This window comes from the organism of the source record quoted next, unplaced genomic scaffold, assembly GCF_019419815.1.
Source record: "Pyrus x bretschneideri cultivar Hongxiangsu unplaced genomic scaffold, Pyrus_bretschneideri_v1 Contig1, whole genome shotgun sequence".
NCBI lineage: Eukaryota > Viridiplantae > Streptophyta > Magnoliopsida > Rosales > Rosaceae > Pyrus > Pyrus x bretschneideri.
In genome coordinates, this window is record NW_025999390.1 from 7,639,327 (window position 1) to 7,659,001 (window position 19,675).

General features: G+C 39.0%; 2 protein-coding genes across 2 annotated transcripts; both read right to left on the reverse strand.

Annotated features, from left to right (window-relative positions):
* Positions 1 to 3,019: 3,019 nt before the first annotated feature.
* Positions 3,020 to 12,242, reverse strand: LOC103937919 (probable glycosyltransferase At5g25310). The gene is given in 8 exon segments (XM_009347899.3): positions 3,020 to 3,809; positions 5,103 to 5,460; positions 6,703 to 6,881; positions 7,085 to 7,201; positions 7,203 to 7,356; positions 11,323 to 11,339; positions 11,871 to 12,009; positions 12,142 to 12,242. Coding segments are annotated over 8 exon segments (1,731 nt in total). The 3' UTR covers positions 3,020 to 3,143.
* A 1,847-nt stretch (positions 12,243 to 14,089) lies between these two features.
* Positions 14,090 to 19,551, reverse strand: LOC103937918 (probable glycosyltransferase At5g11130). Its single transcript, XM_018645139.2, has 4 exons — positions 18,134 to 19,551; positions 17,530 to 17,690; positions 15,180 to 15,537; positions 14,090 to 14,858 (listed from the first exon to the last, which is right to left on the reverse strand). The coding sequence occupies exons 1-4, from the start codon at positions 18,341 to 18,343 to the stop codon at positions 14,196 to 14,198; spliced, it is 1,392 nt and encodes a 463-aa protein (XP_018500655.2). The 5' UTR covers positions 18,344 to 19,551; the 3' UTR covers positions 14,090 to 14,195.
* Positions 19,552 to 19,675: the final 124 nt, after the last annotated feature.

Below are 19,675 nucleotides of genomic sequence, written 5' to 3' on the forward strand. Positions count from 1 at the left end.
TGAGATATCTCATTAGCGCGTGTATATAACTAGTATTATCCTGGAATAAGCTAGTTTAAAGTTTATCAAAAGACAAAAATGAGTTATTTTTGCCTGATTTTTTTTGACGTGAGCCGGTTATTTGACGGTTCCCATGCGCAAAAAGGGATCGAAGACCGTAGGAAACTACGTGGAAATTAACTAAGTCTATATGCATGAACTTGGAAGAAGAAATAAGGGAAACAAAGATGACTTGATAAAATCTCATTTGGCTTCTCAACGTGTCGGCCAAGCGATATGCCAACAACAGCCCTAATTTGTTCGAACCGATACTGTTCTTAATTTTATCATCTGCCCAATCTATCATGTAAGATTTTATCACAGAAGACCTCGATATTAGTTAGAGTTGAACAATCATATTTAAACTCATTATTTTCTTTTGCACCCGGGATTCCAACATTGAACACACCATTGTAAACCCTAGCGAGCGCACCACCATTGAAATGACCGGGTACTAGATCCGCCGGGTATGTTTTCGGAGAGCCTCGCACTGGCGGATCTCCGTGCACAAGTAGAAGGCCCTCGCCTGGAGCCACAATCGCCTGGCATGTGTTGCTCAAGTCTCTGATCAACAATGACAGCGCATCGAGGGCTCCCACCCACTTGCCACCGTTGAAGACCCACCTCATTACCGCCTCCGTGCCACCACCGCCCTCAGCCGTTCGGAAAATACACCCCAAATACCAACACGAAGTAAGACATCGGCTTACTTGGGAGGGGCCAAGATATATAGTACATATCATCAGGGGCACATGCGTTATAATGGTGGAGCGCAGGTTGCACCAGCTCCTGCTTTAGGAACTTTAATGTACCTTTTAAAAAAAAAAAAAAAAAAAAACCTACTTTGACTTTGAAGTAGTAACAATAACTGATGCTTCTCTTAGGAAGCACTTTAAGGTACTTTGGAATCCCAACAATATTTTATTTAAATTTTTTTTCAATCATTTTAAAGCACTACCAAATGAGCCCAACTTTGGTTAAAAGTGCTTTAGTTATAGACGTTATTAACTATATAATTAGTAATTACGGCGCAAATATGCAAATATTCTTCACCACATTTTACAACTATCTACATTTTCTGCAAATTTGATTTATGGATATCATATTCGCAAATGTATAGTAGTATGTTTAAACCATAGGCCTTAGGGTTGATGCTAGATGAAAAGAAATACATATTAAACAAACGACGGATAATAGTTGGGATAATAGATGGCAAATGTGATATTATTTGATAATGAGGTAGCTTGAAGTGTATCAAAAGCGGAAATGAGAGATTCTTGCAACATAATTTGGTCACGTGTGTTAACTATATTTGCGCCTACCGCATGTAAACATCTATATATAACTGTCAAATAACGTGTTACATCTAGTTGAGATATCTCATTAGCGCGTGTATATAACTAGTATTATTCTGGAATAAGCTAGTTTAAAGTTTATCAAAAGACAAAAATGAGTTATTTTTGCCTGATTTTTTTTGACGTGAGTCAGTTAGTTGACGGTTCCCATGCGCAAAAAGGGATCGAAGACCGTAGGAAACTACGTGGAAATTAACTAAGTCTATATGCATGAACTTGGAAGAAGAAATAAGGGAAACAAAGATCTGATTTTTTTTGACGTAAGTCAGTTAGTTGACGGTTCCCATGCGCAAAAAGTGATCGAAGACCGTAGGAAACTACGTGGAAATGCATGAACTTGGAAGAAGAAATAAGGGAAACAAAGATAACTTGATAAATCTCATTTGGCTTCTCAACGTGTCGGCCAAGCGATATGTCAACTACAGCCCTAATTTGTTAGGACCGTTACTGTTCTTAATTTTATCATCTACCCAATCTATCATGTGAGATTTTATCACAGAAGACCTCGATATTAACTTAGAGTTGGACAATCATATTTAAACCCATTATTTTCTTTTGCACCCATCGATGTGGGATTCCAACATTGAACACACCATTGTAAACCCTAGCGAGCGCACCACCATTGAAATGACCGGGACAGACCGCCGGGTCTGTTCTCGGAGACCTCGCACTGGCGGATCTCCAGTGCAACAAAGTAGAAGGCCATGCCTGGAGCCACAATGCCCGCCTGGCATGTGTTGCTCAAGTCTCTGATCAATCAACTGACAGCACAATCGATGGCTCCCACCACCTTGCCACCGTTGAAGACCACCTCATTACCGTCCTCCGTGCCACCACCGCCCTCAGCCCGTTCGGAAAATAACCCAAATACCAACAAGAAGTGAAGACATCTGGGCTTATGGGAGGAGGCCAAGATAATAAGTACAATATTCATCAGGGCACCATGCGTACTAATGTGGAGCGCAGGTTGCACCAGCTCCTGCTTTAGGAACTTTAATGGACCTTACTTTGGGGCTTGCAAGCTCCCAAAGGACACTGTTGGGGTTAGATAGTGAGTAGGAGAGTAGGAAGACGGTGGTTTGGATTGAGAGTTGTAAGGAAAAGGGTATTCAATGGTGACTATAGAGTGCAAGGATCGGCCCGAAGCTCATGTTTGATACTGCGTGCACTCTCATTGACATGCAGTATGTAAGTTTCCATGCTTCTGCTAGTGCCCAAGAAGGTTATGCCTTTCAGTAAATGCATACCATCACTATTCATGAGAAGCAAGTGCTGCTATTTGTACCACATTTACGAACCGTCTTCGCCGACAACTGGTTTGCTAAAAGTGGTTGTGTCTGACTTCAACTAGAAAAGTAATCAGCAATATTGTGGTTGATAAATGTAGTTCAATAGTTTCGTATACCCTGTGCACTTGAACTCTGTCTTTTATTTGTAAATTGATCACATTGTGATTGTTAACGGAGACTAATTAACTAAGGAATTGTTGTTTCCATCCAAGTATTTTATTCGACACATCGACGGGGATGCCTTGTGTACTTAGAGGCTGCTATATAGAACGTCGGGTTTGTGAGGTGAGTACGAAGCTCAATTTTACGAGATCAGATGAGATGTACGATGTGATAGTAGCTAGTAATACTGATTAAAAGTTGCACTCATTTCTGTATGTATAAATTAATAGGGTGTATAAAGGTAAAAATAGGTATGTGGATAGTACTACTCTAAATATAAACAAAAGAAGATAATTATCTAGGCAATTCTAAGGTTAATTCTCCTAAGCCAAACGGAGTGCAGTATCATATGAAACACATCAAACCTCTTAGCCGGTTGGTTCAACTCAAAATGTTTCCTCACAACCCTCAAATTCTCCACCAGCCTCCCATACTTCTCCTCCGGAATACCCATCAGCACCTCCTTCAGCCGCGAAATCTCCGAAACCTCAACCTTAACCGAAAACGCCTCCCACCTCAGCACGTCGCTAAACGGAAGCGCATAGTGCTCCGATAGAATCACCGGCACGCACTCGGCATAAATGGCCTCAACAATTCTAGGGCTGGCCACTTCATACCCGCTAGGGCACAGGCAAAACTTGGACTTGAGCACCATAGAGTCGTAGTCTAGGCCTTTGGGCAGGTATTCATGAATTTGAAGGTCTTTGTCGCGGTTTTTCCAGTGAGCCAGGAGGATGGGCCTTATCGGGCCGTGGAGGCCGCCGGCGAAGAAGGCAAGGTAGGGACGCAGGGTGTTGGGCGGTGGCGGTGAGATGAGCTTGGAGGAGACTGTGCCGCCGTAGAGGTGGATTTCAGGGAGGGAAACGTCCTTTTGAGGGTTAAAGCCTTCGGAGGTGTTGGCGTTGCAGAGGACTCGGATTGATGTGTTGAAGAGAAGTGGGTTTCCTTCTGACGCACGGGGTGCCTGAGAATATTTAGTTGGAAAAATTTCATTTAATCTCTTGTAAAATAAAAAACAATTCACCTTATCATGAAAGTTGGAAACTAGCAAATACTTTATGCCTCCCTTCCCCCTCCAAGTTTTTTATCTTCGGTTTGATTTCATTTTTTATCTTGACCCAATTAATCAAATATTTCAGTTTTTATTTGTTACATAACTTTGCATATCAATCATCAAAATCAAAATGGAAAAACTATGTCTCTAAGATAAGAGATGGAATTGTATGAAGCCATTTCACCGGCAACGTGATGTTTCGATCCAATAATGCATTACTATGTGTAAGTTTCACTCCACATAAAAAGTCATTATTAGACCAAGATGCCACAGTTGTCTGTGAACCCGTTATATGTAAATTGTCCTCCTAAGCTAGTCCTCATGCACTTTCTCTTCTCATTGGCGCAATTTCTAATAATTAATGATAAGGATGTGAGTACGTGATGATTATTTTAGATATCAATTGACAATTTTTAACTGAGCAACGTTAGAAATACTATATTTTTAAACCACGCTTTGTAAACCACAAAATGTGATTGTTGATGGTTGGTCAACTTTTTAAAATTCTTTAAATCATTAAAATTGAAATACACCCATCAACAGCCACTTTATATGTTTTACAAAATATAAATTAAAAAGATGCTTTTCTAGCATCACCATTATTATCAACTACCAAATTTACCAACATTTTTTTTTAATTTTTATAAAGGCAATATTGAGAAAAAAATAAAACAGTGGCGTTGAATGTATAAATATAATATTCTTCACTACGTAATTACTAATTTTGATCCTTCTCAAAAAATTATTTATGATAATATGAGAGTGGTATACCGATTTCTTTTTTCTTAGTTTCAAACAATTTTGGTTAATTTATTTTCAGTAAGTTTAAAGATAATATGGAAGGGGCCATGCCAAATAGGACCCCTCCATACCAAGTAGGACCTTCTTTTTTGTTTCTTTTTCTCCTTTGTGTGATGATATCTATATTGCCCAAATTTAGAAGCTTCCTTAAGGTCCCAAGACTTTTCAGCCCCATTGCAGAGCACTACTAATTAGATGACCATTCCACTTTTATACTTCCCCATGCCTCAAGTTGCAGCCACAGAAACTTCAAACCAAAACGTCATTTACATCCTTCCTACCCCATAACTATATATCCAAGCATGCCAAGAAAGTTCTCATCACCAAAGCATATCACAGAAGCAAAACCAATCAATTAAAGGCATGAGAGAGAGAGAGAGAGAGAGAGAGAGAGAAACTAACCCAATCATGACAGGCGAGCATGAAGTGGTCCGCCCCAAGAGTCCTATTCCAAAAGGGGTGCCTCACAGAAACCATCCTTACATAATCGGACACAAAGTTCCTCAGAGGGGTGAGGTCGTAGGTTAAGGGCTTGTATAGGTATTTCACCATCCAAGTCACGCTAAAGGGCATGAAGTAAACATGCGCCCTCTGCGGGTTCTCGGTCTTGAACCTCCTGCCCGCTGCCCCATTCTCCATTTCGTGTATGAACCGCCCTTCGATGGAATATATGTCCTTGCATGGGCCGTCGTGGGTCATCGGTGGGTCCCCCTCCGAGTACACGTACACTTTGAATTTTTTCTCCATTTCGGTGTAGCTCCTGCAGTCCAAATGCATGCGGTGAAATACTAAAAACTTTGAAGGGTAGATGCGTCAATTCACATTCTTCCATGATTCCATGAATGCACATGATATGAAGGTAGCTTAAGCTATTAACTTCCTTAATTTAAATTGGGTACTTAATTAAACCATAGTTTAAAAGTCATAATCCTACATGTATTGCGGAATCATTGACGGAACATGTAACATCAACGTTATTTAAATCCTACTCCTAATTATGAATCATGGCATAATCATAAATGCTTTTATCGATTACACCAATTATAACTCATAGATGTTAATAAATTTTACGAGTAAATTAATGTTAGAGACACCGAACTTTTTAGATTAACTTTCAAAATACTAACTGATGTGACTATGTACATCACGCTTTAGACTATATTTATTCACATAATATACTAAATTCCAACACATTAAATTGAATGAGTTGATTTCTCTAACAATACACTAACTTGTACTAAAAAATAGTACACTAACTATAAATTACATGTATGAAGATAAAGTCAACCAAATTTGATTGGATGGAAGAGTTAAATTTCAATTAGCAAAGAGTAATGCTAAGAGACTAAATTTGTAGACAAAATTTGAAAACTAAAGGATATAAAAGTTAATGATTGATTTATTACTTAAATGTTGATAAACGTGCTTATTCCTATTGATGATACATCATTTAGTTTCTCTAACATTACCCATTAGCAAATGAATAAATATAAAAGGAATGCCAACATGTATACTCGCCTAGTCCAGGATAAATTTTTCTAGGTTCCGGAAACACTAGGCGAGCTGGTGTTCCCCACAAATAAAGGATTAACACGTGGTCATAACAATCATCATCCAACACCTGGCAAAAAAATTATCTTAGTTAATACGTGTCGGCTTCGCAGAACTTGTTAATCCTTTATTTGTGGGGAACACGGAACCCAGAAAAATTTATCTCCAGTTCATGACTCCCCTCTTTTTCAGCAGCAATCGAGTATACGGGGGAGTGAGTATGTGGTACGATGCAGAACACAAATGAGTGCGCACTCCACCCTATGCCGCCCCCTATAGCTACCCAAACGGTGCCTTTCAAGCAAAGCATGCAGTTTAACAGCTTTATATTTAATTAATACGACGATCAATTTTCCAGAGATGTTCAGTTTTTTCTTTTTATTTTAATTACTAATTTGATCGGAAAAGGAAATTATGAAACGAATTAAGAAGGCGGCTTAGGCTAGCTTACTGATAAAACGCGCCGGGATTACGATACACGACTGATCCACCGGGAAATAGTACGTCGTCGTTTGGTGTTGACGAACTGTTCGGACTCGAAGCTGCTCTGCGAATCGAAGCTCGCGCTCGGGCGAGTCCCTGCTCCAGCTTTTGCTCTCCGCTCGCTTTCCTTTTGGGGATTTTGTGTCTCTGTGATCGATCGTTTCAGAAAGTAACAAAAAATTAAATTAAATTACTGATTTCAAAGTTTCAGAAATAACAGTTTTAATGTCGGAAGCAGAAAAATGAGCTAGCTAAAAACTACAGAAAATTAAAATGCAAAAGTTAGGAGAAAAACCTGATTCAATGGCGGTTCAAATTCTTGACTGGACGATAAATTGACGGAAACTTACTAGTGATGTCTGATTTACGAAGTCGTTGCTGTGAAATCGTTGAATAGTACTGGATGGATCATCCGAGATGGCGAGGCGATGATACGCTCCCTTGAGCTTGCTTCGGAGCTGCACCACCTGGAATCCATAAAGGAGTGTACCGATCTTGTTTGGAGTCGGATATTATCACCGGAGAATCGAAATGGTGGCCGCAGATCACCACGACGGCGATGATCGACGAAATGCAGAAACAAAGCAGTACGGACGCAGAGGAGTACTTCGCGCTGGAAGCTCTTCATCTCAATTAGTATCAAGCGCTTCTCTATTTTGACTTTCTCTCTCTAGAGGAATTGAATCGACTGTTTGGTTGCCAAGATTTTTTTTTTTCCGAGAAAATATTGATATTTCTCGCGCTTTCTTTCTCTCTTTCTGTTCGTGGCTCTTTGAATATTTGAACGAGAGGAAGGGAAGAACGTGAAGTGTACGAGCGTAGAATTTTACAGATTTAGCCCTCGACGGTAAAGAGAGAGAAGCCGATCATGTGCTGGCGGTTGACCGTGCACGTGACTAGAAGTGCAAAAGTAATGGTTGGTTCGAGCGCTTCATAACTAATTTTCCCTCCAAATTTCCAACTTTGTGGAGTTAATGATTTTGCTTCTACTTTCCTTCCCAAATCAGCCAGGTATGGGAAAGACCGTTGATGGATTGAGCCCACATTGTGGGACCCACTAGATTAATGGTTCCCTCTAAGAGAAGGACGGAAAACGACTTATATATAACTGATTTACCATCATGTGATATTTTGTGGTGTAATAATATATTGTCAAGTGTCAGTTTTTTTTAGATAATAATACATTATTGGGTCAGACACTACAGTGTACGTTCATCGGTGGACCTGTTTTATCTAAATTGCTCTACTAGTGTAAGTACAATTTAATCTAGTGAGATTTTGTAATTAGTACTTTCTTATATGGTAACTTGTTTTTCATTTGTTAATTCACTTAACATATTTACACATGGAACACTATAAGATGTAAACAATGCCAAATATTTAGTTTGAAAATAAATAGTGTTTTTAGAGATCTTTCAGGGATGCTGCCGCATACCGTCCTTGCATGCACGAGTGATATTAGTCGGCAAAACTAGCAGCGCATTAGAAGGAAAGAAATCATATTTTTCTTCATTGTTTTTGGAGTAATGTTCACATCCCAGATCGGTTTCGCCACGGTTTTGTTTCTGGGAATTCACGCGAGAACTTCCCAGTGGGTCACCCATCCTGGGATTGCTCTCGCCCGAACTCATTTAACTTCGAAGTTCCGATAGAACCCGAAGCCAGTGAGCTCCCAAAAGGCCTCGTGCTATATGGAGGTGGGCATGTACATATAAGGCACATCACCCCCTCTCCGTTGATCGATGTGGGATGTTGCAATCCACCCCTCTTAGAGACCCGACGCCCTCATCGGCACATTCGCACCACACGGAAAAATGACTCTGATACCATTCTGTCACATCCTAATCTTGACTTCGTCGTAGCATGATATTGTTCGCTTTGGGCCCCGACCACGCCCTCATGATTTTGTTTTGGGAACTCACACGAGAACTTCCTAGTAGGTCACCCATCCTGAGATTGCTCTCGCCCGAACTCGCTTAACTTTGAAGTTCCAATGGAACCCGAAGCCAGTGAGCTCCCAAAAGACCTCAGTTATATGGAGGTGGACATGTACATATAAGGCACATCACCCCGTTTTCGTTGGTTGATGTGGGATGTTACAATCCATTCCCCTTAGGAGCCCAACACCCTCATCGGCACACTCTCACCGAACGGCAGAGTAGCTCTGATACCATTCTGTCACATCCTAGTCCCGACTCCGTCGTAGCACGATATTGTCCGCTTTAAACCCCGGCCATGCCCTCACGGTTTTATTTCTGGGAACTCACGCGAGAACTTCCCAGTAGGTCACCTATTCTGGGATTGTTCTCGCCCGAACTCGCTTAACTTCGGAGTTCCGATAAAACCTGAAGTCAGTGAGTTCCCACAACGCCTCATGCTATATGGAGGTGAGTATGTACATATAAGACACATCACCCTCACAATTTTGTTTCTGAGAACTCACACGAGAACTTCCCAGTGGGTCACCCATCCTGAGATTGCTCTTGCCAGAACTCGCTTAACTTCGAAGTTCCAATGAAGCTCCCAAAAGGTCTCGTGCTATATAAAAGTGGGCATGTACATATAAGGTACATCACACCCTCTCTGTTGGTCGATGTGGAATGTTACAATCCACCCCCCTCAGGGGACCAACGTCCTCGTCAGCACACTCGCACTGAACGACATAATGGCTTTGATACTATTATGTCATATCCCATACCGGCTCTGCAGTAGCACGATATTGTCCGCTTTAGGCCCCGACCACGCCCTCGCAGTTTTGTTTCTAAGAACTCAGGCGAAAACTTCCCAGTGGGTCACCCATCATGGGATTGCTCTCACTCGAACTCGTTAACTTCAGAGTTCCGATGGAACTCAAAGCCAATGAGCTCCCAAAAGGCCTTGTGCTATATGGAGGTGGGCATGTACATATAAGGCACATCACCCTCGCTCCGTTGGTCGATGTGAGATGTTACAGTAATGCTATTCATATCATATTTTTATACCACATTTCTATACCACCTTATGTGGCATTTGATATGGACAACCACATCATTTGACAAATTTGCAAAACCCAGGAAAAGGAAGGAGAAATACTCCTCGTATACCACAATCATCATTTAATTAACTAGTTTTTCTTAATTATTAGTTTATTAAATAATGAACCTAATTAAAAATCTGATTAATTCAAATGCCACCTAAGGTGGTATGAAAATGTGGTACAAAAATATGGTATGAATTGGATAAGGGTTTTGGTTGTTTTTGCTGCATCAAACATCATTTGAGAGCAAACATTTTTAGCAACCCTGAGTGAAAAGAGCCATTTTTTATCTTAAAAAAAAATCAGCTTGTTATTCTTGTGTTTTATTGAGAAATTTTTATTTTTTTACTTACTGACTTTTCATGCACTTTAATTTAAAATCAATTAAAATGTGTCTTGTGATTTTTTTACTTGGTTGATTTCAAATATTATTTCATCATACATACATTATGTATGATTACCTTCCTAGAACTTTCATTTTATAACAGTGAAGGGAAAAAATATTGTCAACTAGAAACCAAATAAAATTTCAAAAAAAAAATAGTGGAATGAAGGAGGAGATTGTGTGTGAATGGGAGGAGAAAGGAGATGGCGTGGAGAATGGAGTGTGAAAGAATAAGTGTGGTATAAAAGTCATGGCATAATCCGAGACGATTTTGGTGGGGAGCGATCGGCCGAACAGGGTCTAAAATTTAAGGGGTCTCTAAACAAAATTGTGTTTTATTAATTAGTAGAGATAATAATATTTAGAAGTGATAATTAGCGTGAGTTTTAAAGTTTGTTTCAGTTTTAGTTATTGATTTCTAGCATCAATATATTGTAAAAATATTTTGGAAGACAATCTTAAGAAGGGCCCCTTTATAAATTTTTCAAAAGAGGCCCTGAAATCTCAAAGACAGTCTATACATAATAATATGGTAATAATAACATTACCCCACAATATATGAGAAAACCCTGATCATCCATGCATCAGAAAATAAAACTCTCTTTATCCACAAAAAATTTACACAAGAAGAAATAGAATAAAAATTACATTTGTAAGGGCTATCAAAAGGACGAATCGAAGCATTTTGTAGCATTGAAATTACCACGACCAACAGATGTTCGCATTGAAAAAGATCCTGTCATCAAAGGAACCATTAACCTGCAGTCCAAATTTGTAGTGTAAGGTCTCTCACCAAGGAAGAACTTAAATAATTTGGCCTGAATAGCAAGCTGCAAGTGAATACTAAACACGTCGGCAGCAGTCTCGAATTTAAACTTGGAAAGTCGATCACGTTCCCCAAACCCTACAAAATATTGCTGCCCCCGAATGACTATATTCTGTAAGATGGTGTTGACTTTAAAAAATACCAAGCCTACGTGCATCATTCGGTTGTGTGTAGGGCGTGCCAACTCGTCGGCCAGGGAGTAACTATGTTGATGTGGCGTTGAGCGCACTGCTAACTTCTTGATCTCACGACTGCGGCCGAGGAAGGAACACGTCTCTGCCTTCGGTTCTAGAGCCTGAAGTCACAAATCGTCTGATGCCGGGTACAATCTCGGTAATTATATTCATGAGAGTATAAGTACGCTGAACTGGTACCAGACTGTACAGACACAAATACTTAAAAGAGATAAATGTCTTGATTGTAAATGTGGTTCGGCTATCAGAATGCTGAACTCTAAATATACTTGCGAATATCCAATCATAAAATAAAACTCAACTTTCAATGTGCCGAGCCTACTAAGCTGGTAACACCTCACTTCGTCGAGAAGGCTGATGAGATGACTTCTACCAACAAAGACTCGAAAATCTTGTTGACCTAGACTTGGATAAATAACCATTCGATCTCGAAGCAGTGATGTCTATCCAAACTGAAAGAGCTCCTTAGTCGACTAATTCTACGGCTCTAGTGCTGTCTATCCAAACTGAAGATGTCACCGGTTACCTTCACAGTGTTGTTTATCCAAACTGAAGATGTGTTGGCAAAAAGAAAGGGAAGAAGAAAAAAATCTCAAGGTTGTTGAGAAGCTTTATGTAAGGCAATTTATGTATTGATTTCAAGAGACCCTGAATGATGCACTCCCCTCACTATTTATAGCAGCGAAGCCCCCTTATGGTCGAGCTAGAAATTTACTTGGATTAGAACTCCCCAACCCAATTTGATCAGGTTTCGGCCAATCCTAACCCCTATAAGACTTTGAACCAAGCTCCTTAACAAACCAGATTCATCCTCTAAGAGCAGCTCCACCGGAGCTGATAGCCCGATAAACTGGCTATCAAACAATGCCAAAACGCCCGAGCAAAAAGGTCCAGCCCAAGCTGGCGATTGAGCCCGATGGGGCCCGTGGGAATCGCTGGCCCGAGAACCCAGAGTGGGTATTATGCAAGGATGATGTCAGGGTGACGTTAGCTCATCCCTATTAGCTTTCTGCTTCTTCTTCCTCCTCACCTTTGATTTGCAGATGTCCCAGGCCTCCATTTTACCATCCTCAGCTTTCAAACCCATTTCTCACAAACCCTAAAACAATCAAATCCAAATACCATCAAACACCCAAACCCACCATCTTCCCACCCCTGCAGAACCACCCAGAACCGCCTCTATCCGCCATCGACACAACCCACCAAAATCCCTGAAATTTCCAAACTTTACAAAAACCCAACAGAATTTAGAGGAAAAAATGACGACCCAGCTGAGAAAATAGCTAGATCATGCGGAAAGCAGATCAAATTCGACAAACCCTTGAAGCGAAATCAATCAGCTCGATGAACCCTTTTGCTATTTTATTTGTTGGGATTGTTGCCTTTCTGATTTTTTTTTTTTTCTGAAAATTAAGACTAACGAGTTTTTCTTGGTTGACTTGATAGATTAATGTTAAAACTTGAAACTTTCACACTTCCCATTTGAATTAATGTAAGAATTGGTGAAAGATTGATTATTTTATTAAAAAAAATACTAATATTTTGTTGCCTATTGCTAGGGCTATTCAGTGTAGGGGTAGAGATGCAAAAGATAGTTACTGTTCAGTAAGGGCAGTTACTATTCACTGGGTGGATTCAATAGTGAATAACCCTAGGGGGCCTTTGCAACATTGGAGTTGCTCTAATTCTAAGCATCCGTAACTTTAAGACTTCTTGTTGCACTAGGGTTCGACTACCTCACCCTTATCTAAACCAATCCTCTTCGTAATAGGATTCGACCAACCCTAACTAGACAGCCCATGTCAAGATTTTAGATGAATGTTACTGGACCAAGAACGACTATAAACTAAGCTATTTTGGGCCCAAACAGATGGTGGTGTTCTTGTGGCCCTGATGAAACGGTACTATCGAGCTGCTCAAAGTCAAAACATAAAATGTCGTCTCTTGGTAGTGTGCAGTTAATTACTTGGATGCCAAGGTAGTCTACGTAGCCCGTTTGTCAGGGTTTCTGATTGTGATGCCGAGGTTAAGGTTGTAGTACAGAGTGTTGTTGGTGGCAGTTGTGTAGTTGAACTCGGTCAGAGACGCTATATTTGGGATTTTCCACCGAAGCTAAAAATTCAAGGGGTATGGTCAAGATTATAAAACATATGAAGACGGCGAAGAGAGAGAGGAGTAGCCATTCTATTAGTGTGGGTCGTTTCTCCGGTGCGTAGTTTCCAGAGGACATAGTATATGGCTGAAGGCTGACGAAAAGGCAAGAAACTTTGTAGTATAACGTTTCAGTTAGAGAACTCTGATCTCTTGATACAAAGGACAAGAGCAAAAGGAAAGAGTCTGGGATTCCTTTTTGTTGAGGGACAACCTAATTGAATAGGATTCCTCATTGTTTACAGATAGCTTGATAATAGGATTGGGTCCTGGGTTTTCCGTTTGGGCCATATTTCATACAAGTTTTTTTGTTTTTGGTGCCTTTTATTCATTACAAATTAAGTCATTGAATTTCTAAAGTACTAAGTTTTTTTTTCTAAAGTCTAACCTTATGATGAAGGCCTTACGTGGGGGAAAGAAAAAAAAAATGCTCATTTATTCAATCCTTCCATAATGTATTAGAGTTAGTACAACCTTCACCAACAAATTTCAAGTCAAATATATAATTTTATAACTTTTAACTTCGACGAGATTAAACTTATATCTAGTTCACACTTACCTACAAAATATGAGAGCCCATAGTGAAATATAATCATCGAAAGTATGGTAATCAATTGAAGGTACATGACCTAAAACGTACAAATGCACGTACGGTGTTGCAATAACTTTTCAATTTTCCGCAAAAATTGTTGGTTGCCTATAACAAATTTTGCGATCAATATTTCTTGTTTTTCCACGTTGCTAATTAAATAACTAATATTCTCTAAAAAAAAATTTAAATAACTAATGCAGCGCAGTTGTTTGCGAGATGGTACAAAATTTATTTACTCAAAAACACAATTGTACAAATTCTAGCATAATTGTACAAAACCCCCCCACTTAATTGGCATCACTTCAACAGCCTCAGATTAAGCCTCCGAAGCCACACTGAATGCATCACCATATGCAACATATCAAATGGCTTAGCAGGTCTATTGATCACAAAATGGCGCTGCACTTGCATGACCCTCTTTTGCTTTCTCACATATTCATGCTCAGAAACTGATTGCAAAATTTCCTTCAGCTCTGGTATCCTTGCCACCGGAACATGAACCGAAAACTTAGACCAATCAAGCACATCACTGAACGGCAACGCATAGGAATCAGAAATGATCACTGGGACACAGCCTGCATATATGGCCTCAACCACTCTAGGGCTTGCAACTTCATACCCGCTAGGGCACATGCAAAACTTGGTCTGCGCCATTATATGTGTGTAGTTTAAGGTTTTGGGGAGGTAGTCATGGACTTGGATTTCCTTGTCTTTGTTTTTCCAGTGCTTGAATAGTATCTTTCTTACGTCTCCATGATCACCGCCGGCAAAGAAAGCAAAGATTGAACGGTTCTTAGGGGGATGGGTAAGGAGGGGAGAGCCTAACTTTCCAAACGGGATTTTGATTTCGGGGAGGGGGACATCTCGGACTGGTTGGAAACCTTCTGAACAATTCGCATTGCAGAGTACTCTAATTAAGTTCTTCAAAATTTTAGGGTGTCCAGCCGAAATATCAGGTGCCTGAAATTGCAATCGAATTATGAGTATCGTTAACTAATAAAGTCTTCAAGTTCAAATGTGTTAGTATTCACGTTTGAGTGATATTATATTTTCCAAATTTACTGATCATTAATCACGGCGGTACACATACAAGAATCATGTGAAACTCACGTACATAATTGAGTTTTTCCTTTTGGGTAGATGCAATCATCAGTAAATATGGTGCAAATAGTTTTATTGATTAGGGTTAAGAGATATGAGATGAAATCTGAATCACAATTAAAGTTTTGGTGGTATCACTATAAAATCAAACTGAAAAGGTGGAAAGAAAGAGTGGCATACCCAATCATGACAAGAGACCAGAAAATGGTCAGCTCCATTGCTTCTATTCCAGTGTGGATATTTCTTCGATATGATTCTGATGTAGTCCTCGACAATGTTCTGGAGCCGGACACGAGAGTAGCTGGTGTAAGGCCTGTAGACGTATCTCACAATGTTGACAACACTGATGGGAAGAAAAAACGCGATGGCCTCATCAGGGTCTTTCGCCACAAACGGGCTATTCCCACTCAACTCAACTTCATCCATGAATTGGCCTTCAATGGAGTAAATGTCGTTCATCGGCCCTTGGTGGAAGAGTGGTGGCTCTCCTTCCTTGTACGACCAAATTCGAAATCTTTTCTCCATCTCTATGTGGCTCCTAAAAGATCATATCATACATACAAAACGATAACGAATCAATTTATAGATATTAATTGATGATATATGCTTAAGAGTCTAAGCAAATAATAAACAGTACACTATATGTAGCACCTAGTATAACTGCAAGAAAAACTGTACGCATCAATTCGAAAAAAGCTTCAATATTGCACATACAATCCCTACGCTTGTCCGTATATGTGGTGAATTATATCATTTCTAATCCCATTTAACAAAATTGATTACCTTATGGTGTAAGATCACCATTTGGTGCTTAGGGTTTTTGGCTACGCCCAAGATCCTAGATTTTAAACTCAAATTCTAAGTGCAAAACCGATGTAGTTAGTTTACTGCTTGAATTTCAATAAACTTTACAAATGACCAATATTGTTGCCAGTCTGCCAACACCTTGTTCGTAATTGTGAATGTACACGCATGGATTTGAATCAATTGTACAAATTTATAATTTCAATCATTCTACAGTGCGGTAACTTGAAGTGAACTGCACATGCAATCAAGTTTATTGGTGACATATCAACAAGTGTTTGGTGTCAAAAATATCAATGACGTGCCCACATTTAAAAAAAAATTGTGGTTAACCACATTATAGAAAGAAAAAAATTATGTTAATTAACATATAAGTTTAAAAAGTGGTTCGATTATTCTTTGGAATTTCAGAATGTAATGCCAACTATATATCCTTGAAGAAGGATCGACCTACTAAGTAATTAACAATTTGAAAACAAGGCAAATTTAGAAAAGCATTTTGCCACTTTGGTGCCCACCCTAGAATCCATGGAGAGTCTGCAACTGCAAATTATGCATGCTTATGTTTCTGCATGCAATGTCACATGCAGGCATGCATTGCAAAAGCCTATTCTTAAAGGCCTAGCAGAATTGGGGACCTCTGTAAATCAGAATCCTATAGAGTACAAAGTCGATCAGAACTAGGCCGAAGAATTTAAGGTTGTGACAGATGAAAATTGCAGCTCCTAAGTCCACATCTAAGTACAACATTTGTAAATCCAAAACATTTATTCCTTACACAAATTAGGGCAAGATTTCAGTCTGTGAGAAATTGAGCCAGAACTGTGTAAGCACAAAAGAGGCAAAGCTCATTCAGTTAATGCCTATGGTGCACCACTACAACACCCATGCTATGTTCTTGCACACCCTAACAATGGCACACCTAGGGAAAACCCGAAAATGATCAACTCTCATCTTACTTTTTTAGCCTCTTAATTTATAGACAAACTCCAAATTTTACCAAGTGACCGGTGCATCTGTAATTCATAAGCCCTACCCAGGTCATCATGCTCCAAAAAACAGAATGGGTATTTTCAAATTTTATGAATTAATTGGGAACCAGCTTAATGTTTCTGAATTTAGAACAGATGGTTAACGGATCAAAGGAACAACTAATATGTATAAAACCGAGGGCAAGGCTCATGCATTGCAATTTATAGGCTCAAGTGACTGAGTTAGGCATGTGACCAATCGCTTCAGAGAGAACGGTATTACAAGTTGAACTCACCACATAGCCGTGACATATGGGCATTTTTGGCCAATTGAATTCTTCGTTTACTATACCTGCCAACATTCAAAGATTCAAGGATACTTTTGGTATTTTGTTATTTCCGAGTTGAGTTAGGTTTCCTAGCAAGTAGAGTTGTGATACATTATAAAAACATCCTTAACTTCATGGTGCAAGGTTTTTTATTTTATTATCATTCAAACATCAAACTGAGAAATTTTCTCAATTGCTAATGGATTTTCAGATTGCTAGTGGATTCTTACTTAGGGGTTTCGTTCAATTTTCCGTAGCTCCTTGGCTAGTGGAACATTTTAGGGGGAAAAAACAAATGAAGCATTTTTATAGCGACTGATTAGGAGGCTATTTGCTCCGGTTTGACTAAGAATCTTGGATGAATTTTACCCAAAGTGGTTAAACCCAAAGACCAAGTCTAACAAAAGAGAAGGAGAAAATCTTAACTGATGAAAGGAATAAGGGTTGATGTAAACCGATCCTCTTGGAACAAAATCCTCGTTTTTGTATGACGTATAGCTTCTTGATCGAGCAGCTTCTCGTATCGCGGCTCTTGCTCTTGCCATCCCATCTTCTATTTTCTCAAACTGGTTCTTCTTCACTTGCATCTGTATGTATACACAAAACAAAATTGTAAAACCCACCATTTTTCTTTATTTTTTTCCTTTCATTTTTTGGCCAAGAGACTCAACAAAGACTAGAACCATGTCATATAAACGATATCACTACATTTTCTAAGTGAAAAACAAAATTATCAATGTATATTGATCTTATATACTTTCTGTAGATCTTTTTTTTTGGTCTCTATGTGATGAGACCAATGGAGTAGAATCATACATATATATATATGTTTCAGAAATTCTCTCAATGCATATAAATATCTTGCTGGATAATTGCAGAATGAGCAGAATCACACAGCGATCGACCTGCTACTTACATATCGGAAGATTTATCCCGCATTAGAGAAAAACCGACAGACACACACACAAGGAATGTGATCACTGGCTAGCTTTCTGAATATATATATATATATATAGGTTGTCCAACTTACAGTAGGCCCATGATCAAGAGCAGTACTATTTCTGCTGGCATTTTGGAGATCGTTGTTGCAGTACTTGCCGGAGACTCGTTTGTGGTTTGAAAGTGTGGAGTTGTGAGGAATTGGGAAATAGTGGAAATGGTGGTTCATGAAAGAGAAGAAAATGATGAGAAAAAGAGAAGGGTATAGCAAACAAGTGCTGTTGTAACCAGAGCCAGCCATGGGCAAACAATCTGGCCGCACACACTGCCCGCCTTTAAATAATGTTCTCTTTTGAAAGAAAATGAGAAAGAGAAGGAAATTTTGAGTTAAGTCATTAGGTTTTGGTAGGATAGCAATGGTGGAATGAGGAGGAGAAGAAAGAAGAAGTGGAAGTTGAGTGAAAGACTGTGAGTCCTATAGGCAATGACTGAAGTCTTGGTAATTAGTTTGGTTTCACATGTAGGATAATTAATATGATTTTTTCCTCATATTTTTTCTCAACTTGGGATTATTATTAATAGAAGAATGATTCCCTTTTTAATATATGTTTCTGTATACATTATAATATTAGTGGTTGACGGGATTGATATGTTTCATTTTATAATGTGTATTAGAGTTCGAATATCGTAAATAACGAGTTCGATATTAATGTATTTTTCATACTTCATAGTGTCAATATATCATTATATAAAAAAACAAATACGCATGTTATGGTTTAGGTGAAAGAATAATATTATGTGACTGGCAAGTGACATTTTACTATAGTGGTGGAAAAGAGTTTAACTCGTACATGATGATTTTGATTCAACTCATCATTAGCTAATATAACAAAATATATCGTTTGAAAAAAAAAAATTATTTGATTTTGTTCTAAATACATCGATTTTTATCTTTATTGAGATTTTGAACAATTATTATCTTTTTTAAAGCAATGTCAAAGAATGGAGTGATGGAAATCCTAGACATGCCCATGCAAACAGCCAAACCGCGTGGCCATGTCTGCAACGAACTCGACTAGATCAATAGGGATTAGGGACCAAAAGGAAACCTAGTTTGCTGGCCCAAGCCTAAAAATAGAGCCTGTACTAGAATAATCAAATGGCTGAATTGCTCTGCACACTAGGCATTCATGATGAGAAAACTCATATGCAGTTACAGTACCATGCTATTTCAAGTCAATCACGTATTTATAAAATCATGTAGTGCTATGCAGGAATTGATTTAAAATACCGTCAAGCCAACATGAAATCTCTGGTGCAAAGAAACCAATAAGATATGAATTGTGGGAACATTTATGTAAGGAGTAATCAATCTAAGGGCTATACTCTTGACAAGTGTCATAAGATTGGACAAGTAGTTAGTAGTTTGTTAAACAGTTAGCTTATAGTGTAAGCAACATTAGTTGTATATATACTATAAGGATGATGTAAACAGTTAATGAAAAAGAATCAAAACAAACAGATTACTTCTTCTCCAAGTATTCTCTCTCTCACTGTCTCCCCCTCTCTAAGTCTGCTATCTTCTTCTTCTGTATATGTTCAAGCTTGGTTAACAATTTATTCAAAAGATATG